Source organism: Aaosphaeria arxii (genome assembly GCF_010015735.1).
Source record: "Aaosphaeria arxii CBS 175.79 unplaced genomic scaffold BU24scaffold_3, whole genome shotgun sequence".
NCBI classification, from domain to species: Eukaryota; Fungi; Ascomycota; class Dothideomycetes; order Pleosporales; genus Aaosphaeria; species Aaosphaeria arxii.
In genome coordinates, this window is record NW_022983476.1 from 906126 (window position 1) to 929139 (window position 23014).

The following is a 23014-nucleotide window of genomic DNA, read 5'->3' on the forward strand; positions in this document are numbered from 1 at the left end:
CGATAAAATGGTGTGTATGTGAGGCCGAAAATTTCCAGATCGAAAGTTCTTGAGTCGATGATGTCAAGAAGGTCATATTGTTGATCCTGGATAGATGTCATTGAGCGAGGCGGATGGGCCACGCCTTTTGACACCATCGAGGTCCTATATGCATGAATGATGTGACACCCTTCGAAATTTTACCCTAACATGTGCACTATCAACGGCCATGGAACCATGTGAACATGAAAGATATAGTCATTCTGGTACCATGTTTATCAGTATATATTTGATGTACACTAATAGTAGTTGTGTCGGATACCAATAATGGATCTCTATATACACCGAGTATTAATGTTACTAAAGGTACAGTCAAGCGAAAAATTGGTATAGTGCCCAATGGCAAGAGCCAGATGAAAGGTCCGTCTATATGAGGCTTGGGATGTGCTGTGGTAATTCAGCGACGTAGACCTGATGCAAGAATTGGCATATCAACCAGTGCCAGAGAAGTAAAGAGTAGTATGAACATGATTTGTATGCGGCCAAAGGACCCGTTCGATTCGTCTTGAATCCACGTCCGGTGGTGCATGTGAACTAAAATTGTGAAGCAGCGACCAAGGCATCCATGCCAGAGGAATGGCTGGTGGTGCTGAAAGATCCACCACCCTGCCACTTGGTTCCTAGAGTTGTCATTAGTAGGGCTCACAAGATATCGCCATTTCTTAATGACTTACCGATCACACCATCATTATTCCTAGCCTTCTCCAACACCGACTTGGCGTTCTTCTTCAAGAAATCGACGTAGGCGCCATTTGGAGACTGATGTTGAAGAGCAGCAAGGCCACGAACGAAAACACCTTTGAACTGGGCACCCTGCTCATCGAGGTTCTCAAATAATTCAGTGAGAATGCCATCCTGGGTGAGCGCACCGAAAGCGCCATTTACGATCTTGTTGGCCTCCTCAAGGTACCTGCCATCCCCGGTTGCTCTCGAGAGCTCGGCAAGACCACCTAGGATGACACCTTGATTGTAAGTGAAAACAGGCTTTCCGTCGTTTTTGCAAGTGTTCTTATCAAGGCCGTCGTTGATCGTGTTCTGATCATTGACCACTCCCGAGTTCTTGAACCACTCCCATGTCCTGTAAGCCCAGTCGACGTAGATGTCTCTCACGTTGTCGCCAACACGATTGGCGATATGGGCGGCGACCGAGATGAAAAGTTCGTTCGAAATAGCTGGAACCGATGTATGCCCTTTGTCCCACCAAATTCCACCATTGCATGGAGTTGAGTACCCAGTTGTCATGTCATTGAAGATGTCGATCGCAGTGTTGAGATACTTAATGTCGCCCGTGAGATCGAAACTTGCAATCCAACCAAGCGCCCACCAGCCTTCATCATCATAATAGTCATTCAGCCACTTATTTGCGCCAAGCTGATTCCCTGACTTCTCAAAGGTATTGCCAACAATATTGGCAGCATGTTGCTTGAAATCTGCATCGTATTGTCCGAACCTTGCAATTGTCTCCACAATGTTTCCTGATTGCCACCAGAGATTGTTCCTTTACGAAGTGAGTCCAGTGTCGACCTTAACTGATAACGTTAACCTACCATAAGCCGGTCTCGGTATTATACCATTGCCTTTGTATCAGGTCAATTGCGGCGTGTGCTTCGTTATCATATTCGGCCACGATTTGCTGTGAAAATAGAAGCGGCAAGAGAGCGATGGACCGTTGAAATTTCATTGTGAAGAAACTTAAGCTGTATAGACTGTAGAAGATGAAAGGAATATATTACGAGTAGCAATAGCTAGGTCTGTGAAAAGCAACGAATGGATGAAGCAGGGGCGATGGGTGCTTTGGACTATAAGATGCTTTCGACGATCGACCCCAGAGCTTGCTGCGCCCGATGTACATAAAAGGACATCATGGACTACCAACACTAATGGTGTGTTGATTGTTGGGGAAGCTCTATAAATTTGGTCAAATTCGACTTAGTCTGGCATATATTTCTCATGGCAGGGCCCGCTAGGCAGGGCAAACGAAGGATTGCCCAGGATCTGGTTAAGATGATTGCGGCTCGTGGCGTTGCTGACCTGCACCCGGGCGTATTGTGGACCTTGCAAGATCATGTTCATGTCGCGCGAGAAGTGATCTTCGGACAATATGGAAGTCATTGATTGGATAGTGGTTGAACAGACCCCAAATAAACAGCTATGGCCAGAAAATTAGTGCGGTGAGACTTTGAAACAGAAGCGGTTCTTGAATGGACGTGGCATAGAGGGAAGACAAGGTGAGTCTACGGGCGCTTTTTCGAAACAGACTGATTAAAGTTGCTTGCCCCAGTACGGGTTGGTATGTATCTATATCCGGTATGAAGCACTGCCCATTAGTTCCCAGGTCGGGTATTGTTTGACGATGGAGCAGGTACGGCGCTTACGGGAATCTCCAAGTCGTCGTTCTTAATTGAGACCTGCCAGGGACGCATACCAGTCGGGCGATTTCATAGCACAGGAGAATGTTATGTCCATAGGTTCCAGGGTTGAGGGCTCGTGGTCCGTGTATTGGCAGGATAATGAGAACATAACAACATCTAATGGTCACAAGTTCACAACTAGTTACTTGTAAACCACCTGCAATTGCATACAATACTTCACCCACTTTTCAAAGTTACGAGTAAATTTCCAACACTGGGCTGTGCTCATCAACACAACAGATCCCGGGCCGTTGCCGCTAACGCAGGTGCAGAGAACGCAAAGCGCGTACTGTCTCCGTAGACTAGGCTGCTTCGCAGCTTGACTAATACAGGAACAGATGGTCCAGGCAGTCATATAACCGTGACATTACCTCCATTCAGCCTCGCTGTGGGGGCGAAAGAAGGCGTCGCCAGAGTGCATTAGGCGTAATATCGGTTCGGTATTGCAGTCGGGCGAGAAATAGGAGACCCCAGCATTTCGGGCGAAAGTGACTGCCCAGGGACAAAACAGAAGGTTGCAAAACAGAATCTTGAATCGTGACCCATCAGCACTCGCGCGATGAGCATGAAGCTACTTGCATAGGTCGAAGCTGTATCGTAAGTTGTGTGCTTAAAAGCACTCGTGTGATTGCAAAATGTCTGTTCGGTGCAAATAATGGGTGGGATTGTTTGGTATTGGTGGACGGGCCTCCTCTGATTATTGTGTTAGTAGTACTCGTAGGCAAGATGACGAGCAATCCATTCAACGTTTTTGCCCGTGATCCTTAGATAATAATTCGCCGGTCCAGGATGGACTAATATTGAACGTGACTAGAGGGGTGCTCGGTAGGTCCTCCAGGAGGACTGGATGGCGCATCTCCAACAAGAGAGTGAAATCAGTGAAAGGTGGTGACGGGGGGTTGACGCATGTCCCTTATTGCTTGGGCTCGTGATCACGTGATGGACATCTCACCCAAGCTGCGAGGATGCGCGTAGTTACTCCCATCGATGACCTCCATCTGACTAGTCTACTACTGTGTATAGATATGACGTCGGTGGGGCGGTCGAGCAGATACCACGGGACGGGGTGGGGTGGAATTGTACCTCGTGGGATGGAAAACATGATGGGATTCTTAGCAAATTCGCATCCACGGCACTAGAGGCCGCCAATCGAGATCGCCATGCCTAGAAGGAAAGGGAATCTCATACATTTGCTGTTGTGCCATAGGCTACATTGCTACAGCGAGTGGCAGATGTGACGCGTAGGGCCAGTGGCATCGTCTTGCCGTTTGTTCTACTCCCCAGCAGATTGGCTAGAATGCCACCAAGTCACTGTCACAAGCCAGATTCAATGCCACAGCCGCGAGCGAAACAAGAAACCCACCCACCCACTCTCTCTAAACCTCTATGATCCAAAACTTTGCTCTGCATCGGCTTACCAGTAGGAGAAGGTGTAAGAAGGAGAGAGGAGAGCCCGCCACTCTGCTCCTTCTCATGTTTGTGTTTGCTTGCTGGTCATACACAGCAACTACGCCAGAACGACGTCACTTGCAAACAATAACCACACACACATTCTCTCTCGCACCCGGTGACTTTACTACAAGTACCCCATAAGCTGCTCCTCTCAACCGTCTTTCCTACAACACAACAGCTTGACCACTTCACCTCAATCTTAAAAACTTCTTCTCAAATCAAACCACCAACTACCATCCACCTCTTTACCAAACATGTCTGATCTCGGGTAAGCAACTCTTCGAAAACCTTTACATACCCCTACCCCATCTGTCGTGTACGTGTGACTCTTGAACATAAAGCTGATTTGGAGATAGCCGCAAGGGACTCGGAGACCAGGTCCAGGAGAAGGTCACTCCCGACTCTCAGAAGTCGACTCTCGACCAAGCCAAGGAGGGCGTCACTGGAGCATATGATCGCGTTGCAGGAGCTGCTCAGCCTGGTACGTCCACAAGCATCGTCTCCCTAGTTTTACCGTATAATGGTGACTAACATTTCACCCACAGAGGGCAACAAGTCTGCCGCCCAGAAGCTTGGTGACTCCACTCGCTCTGGCACTGACGATGCCTCCAACCAGGGCCAGGGTATCCTCGATTCTGCTCAGCAGACTCTCGGCAATGCTGCGCAGTCCGTCCAGGACACCCTCGGTGGTGGCCAGAAGAAGTAAATAGCTTCTCTACTATGCCCAACTCTATTCGACTTCCACAATCCCATCTCGGTCTTCTCTTAGGCGGAATTCCTGAGTCACGATGAGATCGGCGGATGCTTGTATGATTATACCCTACATAGCTAGTGAATGAAATGACGTCCTGAATGACCATACAACTCCCTTGCATTGCTCGATGGATTGTGATGTTGCCCTCGTGCGGTCTGTAACGATTCCTGGAACGGTTGTGCATATGCCATATGGTAAACAATCAGGTTCCAGACAAGATATTGTTGGCGTGCAGTATTACCAGTGTACTTATGGAGTTATCGGACGTGAAATGTTATGTATCATAATGGGTGGGTATATTTGGTTGTTGTTCTCTGCATCCTTCAATACTCCTCGTCTTCTACCTCTTCGATCTCGACTTGACGCAACTTTCGTTCAGCCACCTTGTGTTCCGTTTCGAGACTAGTAATCTCTCCCGCAGCTTCTGCTGCAAGCATTTCATGCTGTGCTTCCTCAATCGCCGCGTTGGCTGCTTTCTCTGCAATGTTGTTGGCAGCGTCTACATCCGCGGACCCGATCAGTGCGTCAAGTTCTGCGTCGGACTGCAGAGCCTGCGGCCCAGTTCCATTTCCTGTATTCAAATAACCCTCTCGCTCTAGCTTGTCAAATTCCTCCTCTTCCAACAAGCCTCCTTCTCCCTTTGCTTGTTTCATCTTCAGTGCCACAGCAGCCGGAACAAATCTTGCAGCCTCCTTTCGCAGGTTCCGTATCTCTGGTGCAGCTTCGTAAACAAGCGTTGGCTTCTTTGGTTCCGGCGGGGCCTCGTCTTCTCCGGTTGCCTTTCGCTGGTGTCGTCGAGGAATCGGCGGAGGTGTATCTCGAGGCATTGGAATATCACCAACGTCAGAATCCGTGTCGCTACTTTCTTCCCCATCTCCCCCTTTCCAACTTCCATCGCGAGATCTCTTTCCTAGTACACCTCCCCTGCCTCCGCCCCGGCCACCTCGACCTCCCCTTTCGCCTGCATCATCTCTCCTCTCTCGGAACTGGGGAGCTTTGTCCCCTAGCGCCGCTCGCGCCTTGTTGACAGCCGCGAGATCCTTTTCAAGCTCCGATAATCGCTGCCTTTCGTGAGGTCTAATTTCTCCGCTTTCTGAGATAGCCTTGAGTGCATCGATGTCTCGCTGGATTCGGACGGGATTGCGCCGCGCAAGTTTCTCGTTCCTTTGTGCTTGGAGGTTTGCCTTCTGTTTTTTTAATTGCTTCTGCTTTTCGGCCTTCTTCGCAGCTTGAACCGGATTGAAATTCTTTTCTTTGGCCATGGTGTCGAACTGGATACCTCTGCGGTGGTAGGTTTCTGTTCTGGTCAACCTCTGAGTTGTGGTTTTCGCAATGTCTAATCGGCGGTAGAATTGTCGCCAAGCCGCTAAGATAACGATAAAGCTACCTGGACGCGTTCGCGTGTAACTAAATGTAAATCTGCTTGCTCAGCTCCGCTCCGCAATCAAGCAGATCTAGTTGCTGATTTCGGGTCATTGGGACACTCACTTCCGCATGTTTGTTCCACGGTCTGTCAGATCTAAAGGTGCCCCATTCCAGAAAAAGTCTGAGCCTCCTGCGACGAAAACAAACTCAGGCAATGATTATGGTGCATCGGCGAAGAATGAAACATCGCGGAAGTCTGCCCCGACAGTCAATGACCTCAAGATACCAAAAGATGCAACGATAAACACCGATAGCGAGAACCTGGATACCTTGCTCTCCGGAATAGAATTAATCTTCACTGATTATGCTCAGCAAGATCCCGAAGGTAGCAAATGGCTATCGCAACACTATAGAAGTGTAGGGAGCGAAGAGAACTGTGAGCCCTGCAACCTTCAAGTCGATCCTTAGCTACAAATATTGATTTTAACTAGATATCCACTTCTCTGCGATACTTGAACACCCAAATATCTCCACTCTGAAGCCAGCACCTTCTCAGCTTTCCCTCCGGCAAGCGATCGAAAGCGGACAAACGAAGACGCTCGAACTTGCCGCTGGCGGATACCATGTACGCCGCAAACCATCTACATATCCTCTCTCACACATACCACCAGGCGCATCTTCGCTTTGTAACGATGATGGCGTGAAGTACTGGGACGAGCGAACGATCTATGTCGAGCCTCACTCGCGCCACTTTTGCAGGACCCCGGCTCGAGTCGCCTACTGGTTAAGTCACCACGGACAGTTACGGGAGAAATGGCTTCCTATACAAGCTGTTCTGCCTCTATACAACAGTTGCGCATTTGTTGTACTAAGTGGCAATGTCACACATGCCGATATGTTGCAGAAATGGATAGGTAAAGGCGTCCCGAAAGATTGGAGGATCCTCAGCAAGGCGGAGCATTCGAAACGCACCGAGGAGTATCTGGAATTGTTGCAGAACCGGAACTCAAAACACACCGGAGGTAACGCAAAGGTGGTTCAGGATGAAGCAGCTACAAGGGAACGTACACACATGAAATTCTCGGATCATCTAAAGTCAAAAGCAGATTCGGGAGACAAGGAAAAGTACTCTGAACCAGATCGGGATTCAAATGATGTAGATGATGTATCCCCAGTCATTCCTCCCACGACTGAGAAGAAGAAACGGAAAAGAACCGCGAAGAAGAAGTCGTCGGCCAGTAAACCCGTGTCTGCGAATGACTCTGAGCAAGGAGAATCATTAGCGACAAGCGCCGACCTAGAGACAGATAATCCAAAGTCGCTGCGAAAGCACATTAAGCTCTCTCATCATAACGCACCGGAGCACATAAGTGAGCCAAGTGCAAAGAGCGCAAAGGTCACGAAATCAAAAGAGCATGTTTTTCGCGGCAAGAAAATGAAATTCGATGATTGAGAGTACCACATTTTGGCCATGGAGAAAATAACTGCATCTGCGACGTTGAATTGGACTTGTGTACGATTACGAGGTAGATCATGCATGCATGGTTTCCAAACGGGCATGGTAGCGCAAATCCACCCCTAGATCACCAAATCTGCAACTGACTAGCAGTGTCTGACATTGAGGAACATCTACGACCGAAGCCTGGGTCATGTGAGAAAGCCGAGGAACTTCCAATGAGATTGACAGCCACAGTGAGGGGAAGCTGGCCCAAGCCCAGAGTAAACACCGACACGGCGATTCGTAGTATATCTACCGCTCCAGCTACTTGTACAATAACCAGACGGCAAAGTTAATTTCTGCCTTGCGTTGTGTTGTTTGTTCCCTCAATCCTTCCCTAGTCGTTACAACCAGCATCAAACGCTTAACCTAATTGAGCAGGCATTGAAGGGAAGGACATAAGACGTCGTTTCGTGAAGATGACCACAATTGTTGAAAAGACGAGTGATGGCACAATTTATAGAGCAGCGAAGACCTATCCAGTACCTGACTTAGACATCCTCACCCTATTGTTTGGTAAGTCGTTTGGTCTTTGTGAAGCATCATTGACGCCTGCGCACGTGACGTCGCGTTTCTCTCCAAACCAACTCCACAAATGCAGAACTAACGAGGATCAGATTCTGAACACTCGTCAGCCAAAGAAGATACAACGATACATTGCTCAGCCGCAGATCCAAGCCTAGAACTCAAAGTTTCTCGAGCCCGGAATCTCACAGAAGCAACATCGGCTGCCCTACGAAAACACTTCAAGATTGGCGCTGATGGCGCTGGCAAAGATGTGGTCTCGGTGATTTCCACTGGCCACTACCTGTTGCCTGTCTTGACATATGGCATAATCGGCGCTGGCGGTATCTTCTCTGCCGCATCTGCCGCAAGTACAGGTAGCGAGTTGAGCAAGCAGATTCAAGGTGCTGAGTCAAAGGTACTGTTCGCCGTAGAAGCCACAAAAGCTGTTGCTGTAGCGGCAGCAGAAGAAGCTGGATGGGGCAAGAATGGAGGAGGAAGAGTGCTTGTAATGAGTGAGGGCAGAGACTGGAGTATCAACATCGTACAGGAAGACGGAAGCCTCGGACCCAACCTTATAGACGAGACCCAGCGATTGTCATGGGAGCGCATTACGGACCCGAAAGCCTTGGCTGATAGTCTTGTAATTCTCATCTACAGCAGTGGCACCACAGGTCTGCCAAAGGGTACGTTCAGCAAAAGTCATCCAGTAATGATTTCCATGTAATAACGGGAACAGGAGTGAAGCTCTCCCATAGGAACCTGGTCGCAGAAGCCGTCATTCCTGGAGATATGTTCAAAGCTTGGGCAGCCACCGAGAGACCGGACTTCGAATACCGCACCTTAGCCCATTTGCCCACCGCACACATTGCCGGTATCCAAGGCTACCTGATCAACCCCTTCTACATGGGCGGACCCGTATACTGGATGCCACGATTCTCGTTCCCGGAGTTCCTCGAGTACAACAAGAGATACCGCATAACGTTCTTCTTCACTGTTCCGCCAATCTATCTCCTCATCGCCAAATCCCCCGAAGTTACCGACCAGTTCAAGACCCTCGAAGTTGCCATATCCGGCGCCGCACCCCTCGGGAAAGAGCTTCAACACGCCGCCTCTGTGAAGCTGGGCGGCCCGAACTGCTTCATTTCGCAGACCTGGGGTCTCTCAGAGACGACTGGGTCCGCGACCATCATGCCAATTGGCATCAACGACGACACGGGCTCTGTGTCCCCACTGATGCCCAACATGCTCGCACGCATGGTCGACGACGACGGCCGAGACGTCGAGCCTGGAAAGCCGGGCGAAGTGCTCATCAAGGGCCCCGTGGTCTGCAATGGATACTACAAGAACGAGGCCGCGGACCGCGAGTCGTTCACCAACGGCCGAGAATGGTTCCACACGGGCGACATCGCAGAGTTTCGGAACGGCCTGCTCTACATCGTTGACCGCAAGAAGGAATTGATTAAGTACAAGGGGCTGCAGGTCGCGCCGGCGGAGCTCGAAGCGCTGCTATTGAGCCACGAGGATATACTCGACGCGGCTGTCATTGGCGTGGATACTGATGATGGTACGAATGAGGTTCCGAGGGCTTATGTAGTTGCCGACCAGAAAAAGATAAGTGGCGAGGCGATTCAGGAGTGGGTCAAGGGACGAGTGGCTAGCCACAAGCAATTGCGGGGAGGCGTCGTGTTTTTGGATGCGATCCCGAAGAGCCCTAGTGGGAAGATCTTGAGGAAGGACCTCAGGGTCTTGGCTAAGAGGGGGCAAGGCGCGAAGCTGTAGAACGACACGGTGCCTTTGTATAGCGAGTCGTGCAGTTGTCCGAATTATATCACGTGCGAAGCAGGTAGAGGTCAAAATACAATCCAGAGCAGTTTGCTTGACGGTACATTTATGCTACGTGCGAAGTTTCATTGCCAGAATGGAAAGATCGTGGAGTTCGCTACCTGTTCAATACCACCAATACATACTTTAGCCTGACTATGTATCTGTGGCTGTGTCGTTGCTATAGCAAAAACACCAAGCACCTTTCTTCTCATTTTCTCGGATCACAGAAGCTTACAATTCTAAGTTCTCGTCGTCGAAAATGTAAGGTTCGAGTCTGCCCTTGAATTCTTCAACAGTCATCTCCTCGCCCTTCCAAAAAGCCTCTTCGCCTGCTGCATTCTTCGGAGGGATGAGCACATTCGACACAACCTGGATGACACCATCGCTGGCAACGCCATCGTGGACAGTGACACGAGAAAACCCATTGATTCTAATACCAATGAAAGGGCCATATCTGGACACATCAACAGCCAAAGGCTTGCCGTCCAGTGCGGTCGGTAAGTCGAAGTGGTAGTATGGTGGTCGATCGGCCTCCTCCACGGTCTCTTCTTTGTCTGTATCATCGAAGAATGCGTCCGAGTAGAGAGTCTCACTGACGACGATGTGGTATTTCAATAGAGCCTTCAAGTACTTCTCGCCGTACTTGCTGAAGAGGAAGGCGTTGATCTTGGGGCCGAGTTTCTGGAACGCGAAGTTCGACGGCGCGAAGAATGTTCCACCGGTATGCGGGTACTTGTCTGAGTCGTTTATCTTTTGAAAGAGGCCAGTCTTCTCGAGACCGAGTTCGAGAGTGCTGAACTCTCCCGGGAGGAGATCAATGATGGCGGCGACTTTGGGTGGTGGCACGAGGATGGAGTCAATGCCGTGGATGACACCGTTTGTGCCGAATATGTTGACGGCGACTACCTTTGCGTAGAAATTGATGGCAGGACCTTTGAGGGTAACGCGTACGGTGAGACGTTGAGCATGGCCGAGCTTCTCGGGCTTGTAGAGGGTAGGAATTGTGTAGCTGTGCAAAACACGGCCAGCAGGGTAGAAGTCATCGCTCACATGGTAGAGTAGTAAGTCCTTAAGAAACTCCTTTGAAGGCTTATGACCATGGTGGGGGATCTTTTCGAAGGCGGCGTCTGTAGGGGCAAATACTGTGTAGTTGGCCTTGGTGCTGTTCAGGGTCTTTACCAGATCATCATACTCGTCGATCAATTTGGCCAGTTTCGTTGTGTACTTGCTCTTGCTGATTAGCTCGTATACCGTCTGATTCGGCTTCGGGTGGTCGTGGTGTGGGTCTTTGTGATGGGGTGGTTTATGATGAGGCGGTTTGCGATGAGGCGGATGATGAGGATCCTCCTCAGTGTCTCCAGAGGTGACGTCGAGAGCGCCCTCGAGCCACGATTCGACATCGCACCCTGCTTTATGAACCTTGTGATAGAAGTCATCACCAACATGCTTGACGGATTCGACCGTCTTTCCTAGAGCATCATCGAGCACATTCTGCGAGTTCTTCAAAACCTTTCTTCCCGAATTCTCGATCTTGGAAAGCTTATCGAAAACGGCATCTTCAGTAATGACAAAGGCAGATGCCAGTGGCAACAATGGTAATAGCTGCTGGAACCTCATTTTTGCGCGTTCACGATTGGATTGCAGTAGAGGAAAAGGTTCATACGAGAAGGTAGTGGTTAATGTACGAGTATTATATCGATGACAACACCACTACGAGGCAGTGTAATGCACGAATTGGCTGGGTATTTGCCGCTTCACAAGCCCTGAAACACGGACGAAATACGAGCGAGTACGGCGACACGGTACTTGCACGCAATAGGAGTACTTGATGGTGTGAGTGGTGAAGAGCTTATTCCCTTTCCCCTCCCTCTAAGCTTGTTCGATTGAGGCTGCTCTCGATTCACGAATGACACGCGGCAGAGCGTATCAGGCTACCGTGCGTCGTCAGCAAAACGGATAGCGTCATTACGACGCAGTGAGCATGGGAGGAGTGGACTGCACTGTACAGCAGCAAGCAGCAACCAGCCAGCCAGCCAGCTAGCCAGCAGAGGAGGCGTGGAGGGGTAACTTGGCGGTTAACTTCTACTCAGACGGTGTTTCGGGGTTGAATATTCGCCGATGGAACAATGCAGTCATTAAATGCCCTCATCTTCATGATGCCAACAGATTGGTGAGCAACTGGTTTATGAGGTATGTGCTTGTTTGAATTAGCTAGGTAAGTAGATATGGACTTTCTGAGTTGTGTTATCGAGTAAGTATGCAGAGGATTTATTGCTCAACAGGGTACAAAGGATTGAGAAAGTACGTGTTCATAAGAGAAGGGTGTGGATATGTCTTTTAATATGGAGAGAGAACTCGGGAACACATAATACCAAAATCGTACTCATATACTCATACTCGTATCATGAGCTGCGCGAGCGGGAGTGCCGGAGTTTGTACTGTGAGGTACCTAGTTATTGGACATGACATGACATGGTCGAGGATCAAAGAATTGAGGATGCAGAGCTTGAGCATAGACCATGCCCAAATCCCTCTCTTATCGATAGAACATTCACATCGGATTCTGGACCGACCAAGCCACCAAGCGCAACAAAAGAACAAAAGAACAACAACCATTGTCGTCATCTTCCACAGCATCCGGGAGAAATCATGCACAGTTCTTTTAGCTCTTTGATACCTGCCAATGATGAAGTCGATTAGCATGACCAAGGTGACACGACCGAATCTCATGCCACTTGATTTTGAGTTCCCCTTACCAATTGAGCCACATTTCATCCATTCGTATGTGTCAATTCATGCCCATCACGTCACAGCCGTAGCTGTCCGATAGTCTGCGATCCACAATTCACCCTACTGATTATTGGCCATACCCTAAATGGGTTTCCCATGGGCATTTTGCTGAGAAAGATCGTAAACAAGCTTTCCCAAGCCTTCAAGCAAGCTTTCTAAATTTGAAGTGAAGGCGGGGCAGGAAGGCCAATGGTACGGTACACAGCTGTTGTCCTGTCCTGCCCTGTTATGTTCAAGGATGCAAGATGTGTACTTCCGGGGGCATCTGTGGTAACGTTTGCGTCACTCCTGCTTCTATTTATCTCCTTGCCTTCCCGTGGGCCCCGAGACTCAGCATTCCCATCAATTAGCCTCACCCTGAGAACTCAATATCCAATTCATTAAACACAATGGCAGGCCTTGCAAGACACATCGACCCAGATGAGCTGGTCGAAAAGCTTCACGACCATCCCTTCCACAAGGCTGGGCACAGGAGTGACCGGGCTGCCACCCACAGTACACCTTATTCCAGTCGGTATGCTAGTTCCACCCAGTTGTCCAAATTTCGAATCCCCCACGACGGAGCGCCTGCAGATGCTGTACATCAATTGCTCAAGGATGAGTTGGACTTGGACGGACGACCAAGTCTAAATCTTGCATCCTTCGTGGGAACATACATGGAGCGTGATGCAGACCAGCTTATACTGGAGAATATTTCCAAGAACATGTCTGACGCGGACGAGTATCCTGCTATGATGAACATGCACACTCGATGCGTGTCCATCATTGCACACTTATGGGGAGTTCAGAAGGGGGAAACTGCCATTGGAAGCGCTTGCACTGGCTCGAGCGAAGCAATTCATCTAGGTGGTTTGGCCATGAAGCGGAGGTGGCAGGAGAGAAGACAAGCAGAAGGCAAAGATACCTCAAAGCCGAACATCATCATGGGTGCCAATGCCCAGGTTGCCCTTGAGAAATTCGCGCGGTATTTCGAGGTCGAAGCCAGGATCCTTCCAGTTTCTGAAGATAGCTCCTATCGTTTGGACCCAGAGTTGGTCAAGAAAAATATTGACGAAAACACGATTGGCGTCTTCGTTATCCTTGGCTCAACATACACTGGTCATTATGAGCCAGTCGAAGAAATCTCCAACATTCTCGATGAGTACGAAAAGAAGACTGGTGTCTCAATCGATATTCATGTGGATGTGAGTAAACAAAGTGTTTCAGATAAATGCTTCTATCACTAATTTATTTTTTTGCCTAGGCGGCCTCTGGCGGCTTCATTGCGCCTTTCACCCATGCCGGAGCTGGCGCAAAATGGAACTTCGAGCTCCCTCGCGTCAAATCAATCAACACATCGGGACACAAATTTGGATTGGTCTACGCCGGTGTAGGTTGGATCATTTGGAGAGATGAAAGCCAGCTTCCCAAACATCTGATATTCGAGCTACACTATCTGGGAGGCACCGAAGAATCGTACACACTAAACTTCTCTCGTCCAGGAGCGCAGGTCATTGCTCAGTACTATAACTTGATTCATCTTGGATTCACTGGGTATCGTAACATCATGGAAAATATGTTGTCCAATGCAAGACTGCTAAGCCGAGCATTGGAGGAAACCGGCTGGTACCGATGTGTAAGTCCATGCAGACATCTTTTCATGACCCGTGTGCTGCGGTTAAGTCCATGACGCTTGCTCAGCGTCGTTTCCTCTGAACCATGATTGTTCTGACTAGCCTACAGGTCAGCGAGATCCATAGGAAGAAAGGTGACCACAAATTTGTGAAGGGTAAAAAGCAGTACGATGAAAGCGAGAATAGCGCGGAGTACAATCCTGGTCTACCCGTTGTCGCTTTCACATTCTCAGACGATTTCAAGAAACAATATCCCCATGTCAAGCAAGAGAGTGTATCGAACCTACTGAGAGCAAAGCAGTACATTATTCCAAGTGAGTAATCCACTAAAGAGTATAGCTCCTGTGTGCCCGCGTTATTGACTAGATCAGACTACCCATTGCCGCCGAACGAGGAGAAGACAGAGATCCTACGGGTCGTGGTGCGGGAGACCTTATCGATGCACATGATAGAGAGACTCGTGACCGACATTGCCCAAGTCACCGAGACATTGATGGAGACTGACGCAGTAGATTTGGCTGCCTGGCAACCAGGCGTTGTGAGTGTCGAAAAGCAACATGGCTCCCAGGGCTTGGAGGCGAAACATAAGCACAAGGCACGCCGACCTATGCATAAGGGTGTCCACCGAACGGTGTGCTAGATGTGGGATGATGGAGGGAGGCGACTATGGGGTTTTAATTAAATGGAGTAGAAAAAGTGGTCTGCATGACATTGATCGATCGATCCTATCTCGTTTTTCGTACCACGAGTCCTTACCGGGTCCTGGGTACCTGCTCGGTAATAGCAGCATCTACTACCAGTAACTATCTGCACAGGTAACAGGAGTAATTGAATGCAAGGTGCAGGCGTTTTCAATAGCTGTACGGGGTACCTGTAGCTGTAGCTGCAGCTGTAGCTGTAATTGTTGTATGCAGTATGCATTATGCAGTGTGTGTGCCTCGTACCTGAATGAAACTTCGTTCCACCGATCCCCATGTCCTATCAATGTATCGAATACTTGCATGCTCCCGCAAATATCTCGATAAGCGCACCTTGTGTTGCAACATGTCTCCATCTTGGCTCCCCTGGTTTTCCAGATTTGCGGATGAGATCAGATCTGAGCTAGTCCCCAAATGGACTAAATCATCAACAAGCGTCGCGATCCAAAGAACTTCTATGACAACACCACCATCGTCACCATACACATCACCCGAATTGGTCTGCAAAATACACCGTTTTGCTCTCCTTCTGATATCCCCCGAGCTCCCTTACAGCCAATGATGTTGCTACCCAAGCCATGGTCAACGTCATGCCTGTCTATGGGCTCCCTACCCACCCTTGAACGATCAGGGAAAGCCCATGCCCATGCCTTTGACGCCGGTCACCTGTTACCCGTACCTGCAATGCTGCAGCCATAACACTTAGTCGAATGGCGAGTTCTGTTCTCTTCTAGTGCACGATACTGCCATTCCAGCAGGCAGAATCTTCGGTGGTGAGACAGTCTGGTTACTTCAATTCTCCTCCATATCATGACGTCCCCTGAAGCTCGCCACCTCTCTCCTTCTCCATCTTTCGTGCAATTGTCAGGCATGGCCCTCGTGTTTAACTCTTAATGAGGTACTTGTCTTCAATGATCCGTCGAAATTCCTGGCCACTATTCCACTCTCCTTCATGTCACACTTGTCTCTCCCACGAACTCAGCTCCTCAGAAGATAATTATCACGCGATGGCCCGACGGGTCACAAAACCTCGCATCCTCATATGCATCCTTCGCCGCGATGTACGATTGTCTGACAACCCTATATTCCATCATGCATCGCAAGCGTTTATCGACTACGACAGTCACCCAGAAACACCAGATACGAACAGTAGAGAAGATTCAATGATCTCGGACACAGAAGTTCCAGATTTCACCCATCTTCTTCCCGTCTACATCTTCCCTGCGAATCAGGTAGAAGTGTCTGGCTTTCTAGCGTCGGACTCGAAACGTTCGCCCTATCCTGAGGCTCGAAGTCAAATCGCTGGCGTATGGAGGACTGGGCCACATCGCGCCAAGTTCATGGCAGAGGGGGCATGGAATTTGAAGGAGCGATTAGAAGGTTTGGAATGTGGATCTGGCCTAGATCTAAGAGTAGGTATGATCGGGGATGTGGTTGAAAATATGTTACAATGGTACGCAAAAGAGAAGGATGACGATGGTAACACAGCGGAAGTCTCGGCCATTTGGATGACTGCAGATGATGGAACCGAGGAACGAGCAGACGAGCGGGATGTGAAAGGAATCGCTGCACACTACGGGGTCAATGTGCGTGTTTGGGAAGACGAGAAATACTTCGTGGATGAGTATGTTTCCCTTGGACCTTTTCGGTCTGATTGATGTTTGCTCTACACTGCTGACTGTCGATAGTCGAGATCTTCCACTCGACATGCGAAGTATGTCCGACCTTCCTAATGTCTACACAACATTTCGAAAATCTCTTGAACCGCTTCGTGAATGCCCTCGCCAGATCTTACCAGCCCCTACCAAACTTCCACCTCTTCCGCCACATTCACCTCCTCAAATGGGACCTTTCGAGATTCCAAACAGCTTGCAAGCATTGATAGAGCGCCTGCTTGCGCCACTTAATGAAGACCCATCATTTGGTCTTTCGTCGCCTCCGCAATGGCCGGGAAACGTGGAATCTGCGCATCCCTTCATGGGAGGAGAGTCTGCAGCACAAGACCGACTATCGCATCTCATCGTCAGTGGTGCAATGTCCTCTTATAAAGCTACTAGGAACGGCATGCTGGGTCTGGATTTCAGTACAAAGCTGTCCGCATATCTTGCACAGGGCCATCTAACAGCACGTCAAGTACATTGGGCGATGGCAGACTTCGAGGGAGGCAACGGCGAGGGTAGGGGGGTTCAAGGCTATGGCAAAGGGGAAAACGAAGGAACAGCTGCGGTACGCTTTGAGCTACTCTGGCGAGACTACATGAGACTGTGCGCACGTAAGTTTGGATCACGGATGTTCCACGTCGACGGAATCAGGGATACCACATCATCGAAGCGTAGAGAAGGCCAAGACTCTTACAACAGTGACCAAGACCAATCATCCGCGAAACGATGGAGATACATACATAAGGATGGCAAAGCTGGTGACGATCCAGCAAAGACGGCAGAAGTATTCGATCGCTTTCGGTCAGGACTCACCGGCATCGGGTTAATCGACGCTTCGAACCGCGAACTATTCCTTACCGGCTATACCTCGAATCGTGCTCGACAGAACGTGGCATCTTTCCTTGCCTCTCACCTCGGTATTGACTGGAGGATCGGCGCAGAGTGGTACGAATTTCTTCTTGTCGATTACGATGTGGGCAGCAACTGGGGCAATTGGCAGTACGTGGCTGGCGTAGGCAACGATCCCCGGCAGGGCAGAGTCTTCAATCCCATCAAACAAGCCCTTGACTACGACCCAAAAGGCGAATATATCACTGCTTGGGTGCCTGAACTCCGCAAACTTCAAATAACAAAGGGCATCGGCCCAAATAAAGAGGAGGTGGATCAGCAGCGTCTCATGGGTCTCTTCCAGGCGTGGAGACTTGAAGGCTCCGAGAAGGCTCAATTAGGTCTGCAAGGACTAGAATGGGTGGAGCATCCACTCGTTCGGATTCAGTTCTCGGTCAACAGGAGAAGGGGCCAGGGCAACGATGGCAGAGGGAAAGACAGAGGAAGTTGGAGAGGAGGACGAGGGAAAGGGAAAGGGAATCGAAGGCTGGGAAACGAAGAGAAATTGGGCAACTCTGGTCACGGTGACCAAATGTAAATGAACTCTACCAATCTAGAAGCATCAAGAGTGTAGTATTTGACAAGATTCCCACATTCTATTTAGCGATTATTGCATCGAATGACAAATGATAGTTTACTTTTGGAGCCCTTTCATTGCTGAAGTCAAATGTCCAGTCTTGATTGCCTCTCTTTTCCGTTGCTTGTCTATGGTGTCTGCACAACTCTATTGTAAAACATGCACGCATGCCTGCATTGTTAAGACATCACCACAGATGTACGCTTCACAATGCAAACTCCTTGTCTCATACATAACTACCCCTCTCGAACTCTCCCCGTTCAAGAGGGATTGGCTTGGCTTGCTTTTCCTCATAGTGTTTCTGGACCAAATGACGTCCCCTTTCTGGCATTCACAGTTGTCTTCCCACGCCCGCCTTCACATCTTGCATCGAACCTGCCGAAAACACCTTCAACTTCCAGTTCCACCCTCAATTCCACCAGAGGACTTAGGTTGTATGTCGGGCGTCTACCTCAGTCCCGCGTCTCTCAACATCATCCCCTCACAACTTCACACACTGCCTTTGATAACCCCATCCACAACCCCATACACGTCCAACCTCCTTGCCTTCCAAGACCACTACGCTATTCTACAACTGGACAATCGGGCCACGCCCGAGGAGATCAAGGCCGCGTACCGCAAACTGCGCAGTCTCTATTTCCGTACCGACGCCGCGAAGTATCGCGCATTGCAGGCGGCGTTTGATGTACTGGCAGATAAGGACGCGAGGTGGATGTACGACAGAGTTTGGAGGAATAGGATGGGAATTCTGGGACCGCCGTCACCAATGCGTGTTGTGGACAGGCGGATGTGTGCTCTAAAGAGGCTTGACAATGATGCTGTCGACTTATTGGGGAAGCGTGATGGGCCGACTGAAAGGAAAACTGATTCTAAATGCCCAGGTCCGCGTCCTCTAAGACTCTCGACGACGACTCATTCTTGAAAGAACGACGATTATTGTTTTCTAGTAGCGGACGTACGCTAGATGAAAGTTTGAAATACAGTGCTGTAAGATCCGCAGAAGAAAGTTATAGCAGACTGCTACGAACGCAATCGTATCAAAATCTTATACGGATTTCGACGCTGTATTGCAATGGAAAGAGGCGATTAGAGCGGCGGTTGAAGAGTCGGAGACCTCGTCACATACTTCAGATGACAAAGAATTGGAAGCCTGCATGAGTGATGGACTCTAGTTGGCTGGATCTACCGACTGGGAGTCTATACTATTGTAGAGGTTATTTGAATGATAGAGCATGTAATGTGAACGCTTGCACAACGACATGGACTATATGCGTTTTGCTAGAACCAATGAATATAAAAGTCTGACTAGTTGTCGAAACCATGAGCCGACCGGAAATTCTAGCAAGGTGAACACTGAGAGTGTAGAGTATTCTATATACTCTTTATTTTATTGTACCGTACATTCATTTCCATCAAGGACAAGATCATGGCGCCAACCCGATGGTGACATGCAATAGCCAGCCTTCTCGACAATACTGACATGATACCTACAATAGTAAGACGACCCTTTAGTACAGTGGAATGTTGCACGGTATTCCAGATTCCGCTTATTACCACGGGGTAGACAATGCACGACTTAGACAATGCACGACTACACATAACGTACTGAACGAATACTTCTATACGGTATATACTGTCGCCCTCGCCAAGGATTGAAAACAAAGAAAACAAAGACATGAAGGCACTATATGTATACTTACGCTGAGTCTCTAACGATTCAGAAAATACTTGGTTTAATCGATCGTTAACTGCATCGCACTTCGAGAATGATTTCATGTTGTGCCGTAACACTGGCAACCAACCGAGCTATGGCTATACCGCCGAGATGTGTACACTACCTGCACCAATTTGACCCGTTCTATCCATGGAACCGAGCACATACGACCAAAGGCCTGAGAAAGCGAGGAAACCCGTCTGATCTTCTTTATCTAAGCTCATGACCGGCCGGCCAGTAGCCACGTGGGTGACCAGTGGCGAATCCCGGCTGTTGTATGTTTTTCTTTTTTGCTCATGTATATGAATGTAAAGAGAAGAAGAAACACGGGGGCACGTGTATTGGGTATGAGTCGGTTGTAATGTGTTGTTAGATGCGAGTTGTGTGCTTGCACTCGTCAAAATGGTGGACGAGAAAGGTTAGAATAAAGTTTTGCCTCGGACCGTGCAAGGTACATGGGGAGATTCCTATAGACTTCTCGAACTGTGCTAGAGCACCTGAAACGGGACTTTCTGGAGCAATTGGGTTTGCCTATCAGGTTACGAGGAGGTTAGTCCATTATCAAAACGGCTTTGGTACCGGTTAGAGCTATAGGACAAAAATATTAACGGCTAGGATGATAAACAACATCAACCTGAAACATTAGTCGGATTGCCTCACTCGCAGTTACGAGCTCTACTCTCCCGAATAGGTGCCTGGTCTTTGCGTATATGAACATTATGGAATAGCGCTGTAGTTCAGGTACGAGTGCTTACATTGGATCATGCGCTTGGGATCCCATATCGCACTCGCACTCGAGTCCGGACCGCCCCGTCGGTACATTAAATGGGGCATGTGTCTCGTATAACTTTGTACGACTCAGTACGAGACTATAAAAGTCTCCAGAAATTCGATTGTTAGCCGGTGCCAACGGTAAATGAGGAACTCGGCTGACGCGGATGATTTGTCTGCAACTCGCATCGTGATTCATGAATCGCGTAGGTCAACAGACAACAATAACATTCGAGATACGAAAATCTATCGAATGGGACTGTTGGCCGTGCGCGAGCAATGGTGACACTTTCGCAATGGCAAGGCAGCACAGGAAAGTGCGAATAGTCTACTCCGTACAAAAGTAGACTGAAAATGACTGTCCAGATAAGCTTCGGGGTATACTTTAAAATTCCCAAGATAGTCGGCATTGTGCCACAAAAGAAGTAGAGTATCCGCTATGAACATTATCATCCTCACCGATGAGGAATGGTAAAAACGACATCCTCAAGTTACAAGCGGCCAAAGTAGGCAACATAACTGACGCTCTTCTTCAGAAATGTCTAGACGTATCACAGACACTTCCCTGGCACATGCTTCCCTACATGTTCATACCATGGCCGGCCATGGTCTCTTGTGGATCCTTCGCAGCGGAGAACGACTTGGAAGCCGAGCTTTGGGCACCAACAGCAGCGATAGCGGAAAATTATCTCTCCAGAACATATGAAGAAACTCCAGGAATCATGCTAAGTAGAACATCTGATCGAGGCAATAATGTTACCATTGCACGGGACACACATGCGCGTATCAGGGAAGTGGTGTGTTGTCTTACGATTCTGACTACCTTCCTCATGGACAACTAGTCCTCCACCAGCCCACCTCACACACCCATGTGTTTCCCATCCAACGTACCTATCTTTCCTTCATCATTACGCAGTAGACTTTCTCGGATGTTGCTCGAGTCGCACTAGACTGATCCAGGCCGCTGGGATTGTATAGTCGGAAATATCAGGAGCGGGAGGAGAGGGTGCCATAACAACATAACATAACATGACACAAGCGAGCCTCGGAAAAAAAAAAGGAACTGGACATTTTGCTGTCTCGAGTCAGGCGTGTAACTTATTGGGTTTCTCCGCCCAATCGACACTATCTTCTGACAGTTCACTACATTTAACGATCGGGAGATTTCCTCTCTCTTGGCGACAATGCACAAGTAAGAAAAGTGCGTGCGAATGGGAAAAAAAAGTAAAGGATTGAAATCCTTATTGTGTTGGATCAACGGGCTTTTTTCTCTTTCTTGGATGCATGTGGATATTGTAAGAGCCTAGGCTTCATGTTGTTGGATCGGATGTCTACAACCTCGTTCCCTATCTACCCGGCAGGTTTGCTCATGTGGACCCCTCTAACCTTGCATGCTGTCCATGTTGATGATATGCAAGTTTTCAACCATAATCCCAATGCGCGGTGCCCATCTACCATTTGTTGACCCCTTTGGTGTGCACAAAGAGGGCCAACTTGCAAGGACCAAGGAAGAGAAAGAGAGATGACACGGCTTGCCTAAGTAAATGAATACTACTCCGTAATCGCTTTGTACTTGTAGAATGTGCCTGAGGCTAGAGTGCTCGGAGCAAAAGAAACGAAGCACGCAAAGCGAAGAGCAAATCGCAACAGATGTGATTATACTGAGTACTGCAAATGACGGATGGGCTCCCAGTCCCTCCAGAGTTATTACGTGGCCCAAATGAATGATTAGGTCAACGAATCCTGTTCTAATAATTCATCGTTAGAGATTCCCGTCGTAGAAGAGTAACAAGTAGTGCTAGCTAGTCACTTTTGGTAGAGGTGTTCGTCTGAAACCCCATGTAATCAAACCTTTTTCGTATTTGGGGAATGGATCGAGCAAGTAGACACAGCTAATTAGGGAACGCTGGGTGTGAACGGCTATCCCGACCCCTCACGCATACAGACTACCGAGGCGAAGACTACGACGACCACGCGTTGAATCTTCATCCGAGCCCAGTCAAGTCGTAATCCTGTCGAAAAAATGGCTCTAAATGTGCAAGGATAGCCCGAACGCAACAATGCCCTTCTACCTAGTCAATGGGAACTGGACCGGTAGGGATGGGTGGTGTACAACTCCCTGGACCCTAGGAGGTAATTGCACGCACGAGAAACGAGCGAGCAGCAATGGCTAGGTATGTTAGGCCAGGCTTTTGGTAATTGGTACTCCGTACGGAGTACTGGTATTTGGACCCGAGGGTTAGTTAGCTGCTTGTTCGCGCTGTGCAGTGCAGTGCAGCGCAGCGCAGCGATTCCCTTCCCATTGTCCCCTTCGTGTTTGGGATTTAGGTTTCCGACAAAAGCATGCGGGACATGCAAGCACTACATTGCGCACAGTACGCTGCGCTCCGGAGCCGCGTCCCGGGCGTCTAACGTTTAAGCGGCGCATATACGTATGCAAGGACCAGGAAAC

At 49.1% G+C, this 23014-nt stretch overlaps 8 protein-coding genes across 8 annotated transcripts; 5 read left to right on the forward strand and 3 right to left on the reverse strand.

Moving 5' to 3' along the window:
- Positions 1-236: 236 nt before the first annotated feature.
- BU24DRAFT_440227 (glycoside hydrolase family 76 protein) lies at positions 237-2000 on the reverse strand. Its single transcript, XM_033530359.1, has 3 exons — positions 1587-2000; positions 714-1537; positions 237-659 (listed from the first exon to the last, which is right to left on the reverse strand). The coding sequence occupies exons 1-3, from the start codon at positions 1718-1720 to the stop codon at positions 574-576; spliced, it is 1044 nt and encodes a 347-aa protein (XP_033385500.1). The 5' UTR covers positions 1721-2000; the 3' UTR covers positions 237-573.
- Positions 2001-4156: 2156 nt separating this feature from the next.
- BU24DRAFT_460239 (uncharacterized protein) lies at positions 4157-4608 on the forward strand (the record flags this gene model as incomplete). The annotated part of the gene is made up of 3 exons (XM_033531806.1): positions 4157-4170; positions 4259-4383; positions 4448-4608. 3 exons carry the CDS (start codon positions 4157-4159, stop codon positions 4606-4608), a joined length of 300 nt encoding a protein of 99 aa, XP_033385501.1.
- Positions 4609-4650: 42 nt separating this feature from the next.
- BU24DRAFT_144831 (uncharacterized protein) lies at positions 4651-5992 on the reverse strand. The gene has a single exon (XM_033521179.1). The coding sequence runs from the start codon at positions 5916-5918 to the stop codon at positions 4980-4982; it is 939 nt and encodes a 312-aa protein (XP_033385502.1). The 5' UTR covers positions 5919-5992; the 3' UTR covers positions 4651-4979.
- A 158-nt stretch (positions 5993-6150) lies between these two features.
- On the forward strand, positions 6151-7474 carry BU24DRAFT_460241 (uncharacterized protein; the record flags this gene model as incomplete). Its single annotated transcript, XM_033531807.1, has 2 exons — positions 6151-6457; positions 6513-7474. 2 exons carry the CDS (start codon positions 6151-6153, stop codon positions 7472-7474), a joined length of 1269 nt encoding a protein of 422 aa, XP_033385503.1.
- Positions 7475-7938: 464 nt separating this feature from the next.
- Positions 7939-9868, forward strand: BU24DRAFT_448902 (4-coumarate-CoA ligase-like protein; the record flags this gene model as incomplete). Its single annotated transcript, XM_033530920.1, has 3 exons — positions 7939-8035; positions 8137-8709; positions 8763-9868. The coding sequence occupies 3 exons, from the start codon at positions 7939-7941 to the stop codon at positions 9803-9805; spliced, it is 1713 nt and encodes a 570-aa protein (XP_033385504.1). The 3' UTR covers positions 9806-9868.
- Positions 9869-9943: 75 nt separating this feature from the next.
- On the reverse strand, positions 9944-11854 carry BU24DRAFT_144985 (FAS1 domain-containing protein). The gene has a single exon (XM_033521180.1). The coding sequence runs from the start codon at positions 11465-11467 to the stop codon at positions 10082-10084; it is 1386 nt and encodes a 461-aa protein (XP_033385505.1). The 5' UTR covers positions 11468-11854; the 3' UTR covers positions 9944-10081.
- A 1115-nt stretch (positions 11855-12969) lies between these two features.
- On the forward strand, positions 12970-15239 carry BU24DRAFT_420192 (glutamate decarboxylase). The gene is made up of 4 exons (XM_033527419.1): positions 12970-13824; positions 13884-14255; positions 14363-14567; positions 14625-15239. The coding sequence occupies exons 1-4, from the start codon at positions 13030-13032 to the stop codon at positions 14891-14893; spliced, it is 1641 nt and encodes a 546-aa protein (XP_033385506.1). The 5' UTR covers positions 12970-13029; the 3' UTR covers positions 14894-15239.
- A 719-nt stretch (positions 15240-15958) lies between these two features.
- BU24DRAFT_460245 (cryptochrome) lies at positions 15959-18038 on the forward strand (the record flags this gene model as incomplete). The annotated part of the gene is made up of 2 exons (XM_033531808.1): positions 15959-16575; positions 16640-18038. 2 exons carry the CDS (start codon positions 15959-15961, stop codon positions 18036-18038), a joined length of 2016 nt encoding a protein of 671 aa, XP_033385507.1.
- Between the last annotated feature and the right edge of the window lie 4976 nt (positions 18039-23014).

Bases quoted from the DNA above. Each gene is read 5' to 3' on its own strand.
- BU24DRAFT_440227 (XM_033530359.1), bottom strand. From the start codon at position 1,720: ATGAAATTTCAACGGTCCATCGCTCTCTTGCCGCTTCTATTTTCACAG. The intron at 1,538-1,586 runs GTAGGTTAACGT...CACTTCGTAAAG, and splicing joins AATACCGAGACCGGCTTATG to GAACAATCTCTGGTGGCAAT. The intron at 660-713 runs GTAAGTCATTAA...TGACAACTCTAG, and splicing joins GAATAATGATGGTGTGATCG to GAACCAAGTGGCAGGGTGGT.
- BU24DRAFT_144831 (XM_033521179.1), bottom strand. From the start codon at position 5,918: ATGGCCAAAGAAAAGAATTTCAATCCGGTTCAAGCTGCGAAGAAGGCC.
- BU24DRAFT_144985 (XM_033521180.1), bottom strand. From the start codon at position 11,467: ATGAGGTTCCAGCAGCTATTACCATTGTTGCCACTGGCATCTGCCTTT.
- BU24DRAFT_420192 (XM_033527419.1), top strand. From the start codon at position 13,030: ATGGCAGGCCTTGCAAGACACATCGACCCAGATGAGCTGGTCGAAAAG. The intron at 14,256-14,362 runs GTAAGTCCATGC...ACTAGCCTACAG, and splicing joins AAACCGGCTGGTACCGATGT to GTCAGCGAGATCCATAGGAA. The intron at 14,568-14,624 runs GTGAGTAATCCA...TGACTAGATCAG, and splicing joins AAAGCAGTACATTATTCCAA to ACTACCCATTGCCGCCGAAC.